The sequence below is a fragment of the Buceros rhinoceros genome, unplaced genomic scaffold (genome assembly GCF_000710305.1).
Source record: "Buceros rhinoceros silvestris isolate BGI_N320 unplaced genomic scaffold, ASM71030v1 scaffold15015, whole genome shotgun sequence".
In the NCBI taxonomy this organism is placed as follows: domain Eukaryota; kingdom Metazoa; phylum Chordata; class Aves; order Bucerotiformes; family Bucerotidae; genus Buceros; species Buceros rhinoceros.
In genome coordinates, this window is record NW_010412412.1 from 4,405 (window position 1) to 10,373 (window position 5,969).

Genomic DNA, 5,969 nt, shown 5'->3' on the forward strand with positions numbered 1-5,969 from the left:
GCAATGGGAACACATGAAAACATAGGAGATTCCCTCTGAATATGTAGAAACACTCTCACTGTGAGGGTGACCAAGCACTGGCATAGGTTGTCCAGAGAGCTGATGGAGTCTCTAACCCTTGGAGATACTCAAAAGCTCTCTGGGAATGGTCCTGGGCACCCAGCTTTAGGTGACCCCACTTGAGCAGGTGGGTTGGACCAGATGAATTCTGGAGGTCCCTGCCAGGATCCACCACTGTGTGATTGTGTCTGTGTAACTGGGGGATGTGCAGGGCAGGAGACAGTAAGGGGAGCACTGGCAGCTCAGGGCTAGGAGGGGAGCTGCTTAAATTTGTGCCCCCATCTCAACAGAGAGTCCAGGGCTGGAAATGGTGGAGAGGAGGTGCAGCCCTCAGCATTCACTCCTTGTTCCCTCTCTCTGTTCATAGCTAGAGCTTTTTCAGTTCTGCTGCATCCCCTTTCACCTTGTTTTCTGCTTTCCTTTCCCAACTGTGTTTGATTCCCTAGTGTGAGAAAAGTCCCTTGCTGTCTAGTGGGTAATAAGTATTTTTCTCCCAGTTTCCTAAGAGAAGCAAAACATTTTTTGGCTCTGAAAATTTGCCTGGAAAATACCAATTACACGTAACATAATCTCAAATTTGGTTTTGTACTGCTTTTCGTATTTTTTTTAGAATGAATTGCGAAATAAAAATGGCAACTGACTAGGCAACAATGCTAGTAAAATCTTCTCTGCTACTCACTATTGAAGTAGCTTTTATCCTGTCTAAAATAGCTGACTTCCAGTTGCTCTAAATTGAACTAGTTGGGATTCCAAAGATGACTTTACATGAGATTTCTGTTTTCATGTAGTTGTACTGTCCAGTATAAAAAATCAGAAGGAAAAAAAAAAAATTTTTAGCACAGCTGTATCAATCCACCCCCATTATTGTGATATGTATCATGTGACTAGTCAGCATTTAACTCTCATTTTAGCTTCTCGGTTAACATTATTTGCTATGTAAATATTTTGTTTAAGCTTTGATTATTGTTTTAGAATAACGATAAAAGTAGGTGAGATACTATTTTGGTATTGCTTCTATTGACAGAGAGGTTACTAATAATCTGTCACACTACTTTCTACTTGTAGATCATTAGGTTGTAAAATCTTTGTTGAAGGGACCTCCAGAGGTTTGGCTGTTTAACAGTGCTTACAGAGCTGCCAGGAAGCTAATGCCCAGTGGTGTGTCAGATAAACTTAGGTACAGTTGTGCACATCCTATTTCTTTGCTCAACTCTTGCATAAATATGACTTCTGGCATAAAAGCTCTTGGCAAAGTTTTTTTCCAAAGCTTCCTAATGACCAAGTTAACAAGGGTAGCGGAGCTGTGCAGTAGCTTGGTTTAATGAGAAAAGCTGAGTGGAATGCCTTCTGTGTCATCATAATGAGTAAAGGGAAAAGAACTTTATCTACTTTTTTTTTTTTAAAGGATGAATGCACGACGTGTGATATAAGGTCCTCTACTGTTTCAATATTCTAATTTTTTTCCCATTTTTTCCAGGGTCCGGGTATATCTCATCCCTATGATAGTGGGCACATAGCAATGACTTACACAGGTTTGTCGTGTCTGGTTATTCTTGGAGATGATTTAAGTCGAGTAAATAAAGATGCTGTGCTGGCAGGACTGAGAGCTCTCCAGCTGGAGGATGGAAGGTAAAAGATACTTTATATTCTGAAGCTCCGCAGAAGGGGAAAACCCAGATGTTGCATGAAACATAAGAAACATGTTTTTTGTAAAAGTAGCTATATAATCTAAGAAATACTTCAGTGGTAATCAGTATCAGTCATAGAACATGTGCTGATTTACAGGACCAAACAGCACTTTGTATATAGATTTGCTTTTGTATTGGAGGATAACAGTATTTGCTTACAAGTGCAGACACTTATTACTGCAAAGTTAATGAATTAGTTTATGTCTTCAAGGTAGTTGTTTTTTTACTCTATCCTTCAGATAAGTGAGGTTTTCAGTGTTTATATTCTCTGTTCTTTGCAGGGCCCTGGAACACTACAATAATGATATTTGCTCTGCTTTGTGAGAGGATGGGCTTTATTTAATTATGAGAGATTCAAAATACCAATATATCAGATGAATTATATTACTTATAATAGGAGTATAATATTGCTAAACTTTACTGTGAGATCTGTCCTTTCTGTTCAAGCATTGTGGAGGTGCTCGTTCCATTGCTCCAAACATTCCTATGATTATTACCTGGAACAATGGTCCTATTGGACCATTTTTGTTTTTAAAGTATATCCGAAAGGAAGGAGTTGCTCCCATCCACTGGTGTCTTGAAGTGGTTAGTTGTCCTCTTGCCTGATTACAGTAATAAGCTGCATGCAGTTAAACTCTTCTATGTGTTTGTACTGTGTATGGCTTTAAAGTGCAGACTGGTAGCTCTTATACATGATGCTGTATTTTATACTCCCTGCTGAAGAGCACCTGCTAGCCCCTGTACAGAGAGTGCTTTGCACTGGTATGGAATTGTTACTTTGGCAGGAGTCAAATTCTGGTGTGAATCAGATTTTTGTATCTGTGAAAATTGCTTTTACTGCCCCAGAGGGGGAGGGTGCGTGAAAGCCAGAGCCTGAGCTATCATCTTGTTCCAATGGGAACAGCAAGTGAGCTCAGCGAGGAGAAAAAGACATATTTCTGGTGTTACCCTAGCATAAGTATGTTAGTTCATAAAAGAATGCTGTGAAGAAACAAAAATAAAACCAAACACATATTTTTAAATGGCATTATACTGTCTCTTTTTGTATTAGCTGAATGGGATTTGAAGTATCTGAATAACAGACAGTGTAGGTGTCACCTGAGGATGGGGCAGGATTGTAAACCACAGTACTGACACACGTCAGGAAGTGTCCTGGTTTTCCCAGAATGTCCAGGTCCATATCTAGAGAGCAGTGGAGTTCATCCCTGTCTGAGCTGCAAAGAGCAGGCCCTTGCAGCACTGGGGTCAGGAGAGATGGAAGTATCTCCAAGTAAATGTTGGAGGCTTATCTGTGCAAGAAAATAATGGGCTACATATTTCCAACTACTTACCACTACTTTTCCTGTCCTATAATTTATGGGCCATATCCTGTCCATTAATCTATGGCCCTTCCCTCTAACATGTCTGTTGAACTCACTTAATCCATGACTTTGGGGCTCCATCTGTCATAACAGTCTTTCAGGGCAGGAGAGATGGTGTTGGATGGTTGCACGTTACATCCAGATCTCCAGGCTGGTGTGTGTGGCACAGCCTGTGCTCGTGGTCTGTGGGCTGAAGACATTGATCTTGAGGAAGTTGCTGCACACCACTTGCTGCAGCCAGTTCAAGTTTCATCACCCTTGTCCCTCAGCTCGGTTTCATCAAAGTCCGTCACTCATTGATTTGAGATGACAGGGATATTTAGCAGTTAACATCATACAATTTAATTCACCAGCCGTTCTCACCCAAAATCAAATCCCTTTGAGGTACACATTGGACTTCCTCTCCTTTCACATCACTCATCAAACACACCCAAGTCCTTGAGCAAAAGCATTCCTATGGAGGGCTTTGCCTTTGCTTGAAGCACAACTAACCAGATGGTCTTCCCTAACATAGTCGTCATGGGCACTACGGGAACTTTCTCCCTTTGTATACAGTATAGGATGCTAAGGGGAGCTATGTGTCAGTACCGACCACTTCCAACTCCTTCACACTCTGCCAGTATCTCTTTTTCAGTTGTAGTATAGCGGGCCTCAGATTCCTTGTATTCCCAACTCCAAAACCGTAAAGGCTGGCCTTGAGTCTTCCGGCATGCTTTCTGCCAGAGCTTCCAGGTAGGACCATTCTTCCCAGCAGTGGTGTAGAGCACACTTTTAACATCTTGTCCTGCCCAGACTGGCCTAAGGGCTATAGCATGAACAGTCTTCTGTTTAATGTAATCGAAGGCTTGTCATTCAGTTGTTCTTCTTCTGGGTCACTTGATAGAGAGGGTTCGCAATGTGACTGTAGTCTGAGATGTGCATCCTCCAGAAACCCACACCACCTAAGAAAGCCTATGTTTCCTTTTTATTAGTTGGTGGAGACATAGCTGCTATCTTGTTGATCACACCCAGCATGATCTGGCAATGCCCATCTTGCCATTTTGTTCCAAAAAAATGGATCTACTGTGCAGTTCCCTTAACATTACTTTGTTTTATGGCAAAACAAGCCTTTAGCAGGATTTGAACTTTTTTCCTTTTGTCAAAATCTTCTTCCTCTATATTGTCCCATATGATGATGTCATCAGTGTATTGCAGCTGTTTGGAGCTTCATGCTGTTCTAGTGTAGGATGAGTCAGTCCATGGCACATGGTGGGGCTGTGTTTCAGCCCCTTGGGCAGTCAATTCCAGTGTTACTAGACACATCTCCAGGTGAAAGCAAACTGCCAAAGGAACAGAGAAAAATGCATTGGCAATATCCAGTGTGGTGCACCTCTGGGCTGCCTTTGACTCAGTTTGTATTGAAGCTCTAGCATGTCTGGCACGACGGCACGCAGCAGCCATGACTTCAAGGAGGTTGTAGTAAAGTGGGGGTCAATCTATTCTGCCAAGTTAGAAGCAATAGGACAAGAGAAAGTGGCCTCAAGTTGTGCCAGGGGAGGTTTATGTTGGATATTAGGAAAAATTTCTTCACAGAGAGGGTTGTCAAGCATTGGAACAGGCTGCCCAGGGAAGTGGTGGAGCTGCTATCCCTGAAGGTATTTTAAGAACATTTAGATGTGGTGCTTAGTGACATGGCTTAGTGGTGACCTGGCAGTGCTGGGTTTAATGGTTGGACCTGATGATCTTAAAGATCTTCCGAACAAAGTGATTCTGTGATTAATTCAGGCCAAAATAATCTGCTGTTAGTCTCTGTTAGAATTTCACACAGAGCTTTAACAGCCCATGTGGGGCTGTTAAAGGATGAGTGAGTTTTGCTGATCGCCCCTTGGATCTTTGTTGATGAATCAGCTTACAGATAGGAATCAGGGAGTCTCAGGTGATGCAATATTGCAACTGCAGCACTGTTACAGTAGCAATTGGCACCTGCTGTTCTTCAATCCTCAGCAATCCCACCACAGAAGGGTCCTCCAAGATGCTATTTCCTGTAGTCCTATCACTTGTTACATGGGGGAAGAGACCAACCCCCACATCAGTACAACCTCCTTTCAGGTAGTTGTAGGGAGTGGTAAGGTGTCCCCTGAGCCTCCTTTTCCTCAGGCTAAACAACCCCAGTTCCCTCGAGCGCTCCTCATAAGATACGTGCTTTAGACATTCACCAGCATCGCTGACCTCCTTTGGACATGCTCCAGTACTCTTATAGTGAGTGGCCCAAAACTGGACACAGTATTCAAGGTGCGGCCTCACCAGTGCTGACTATAGGACCACCGCTTCCCTACTACTGCTGGCCACGCTATTTCTGACAGAAGCATTCAAATTACAGCATCCATCTTCATTTTAAAGGCCTTTGAGAGAGCACAGGATTGTACACAGATAACCCAGTTAAAACAACTTTAAAATGTTATAGAGTATGTAAAGATTGTAGTCATAAGAAATCAAAAACTGGATTGGAGATCATCTTCACCATTTGTCTTAGAAGTGGTAGTAATACATTCATACATTTATATGTGTATTTATATGTATAAATTTACATTTATACGTACATGGCTGTCACTGGCTTGGCTGAGGCAGGGCCAAACCACGGGGCAAATTGTCTCTCCAAATGAGCCTCTCCTCAGTTCCAGGAGGAAAAGATTAAAGAGAGAGATTAAAGGGAAAAGCTAAAGTAAGTGGGTGAGGCCTCGGTTAAGTTTTGGAAACTTAAACTATTTTAATAATGACAAAAATGATATTATGCAAACAAACAACAAGATATTAACAACTGTATACAATGTTTGGGGATCTGGTGCCACAAGGGTTAAACTGCAGGCAAACTACCAGGCTT

General features: G+C 42.2%; 1 protein-coding gene across 1 annotated transcript in view; it reads left to right on the plus strand.

Moving 5' to 3' along the window:
• Nucleotides 1–1,531: 1,531 nt before the first annotated feature.
• PGGT1B (protein geranylgeranyltransferase type I, beta subunit) overlaps nucleotides 1,532–5,969 on the plus strand; it is a gene marked incomplete at its 5' end in the record, with an annotated part of 15,837 nt that continues 11,399 nt past the window's right edge. The window contains 1 exon segment of the mRNA XM_010136392.1: nucleotides 1,532–1,689. Coding sequence (XP_010134694.1) covers nucleotides 1,532–1,689 — 158 coding nt within the window.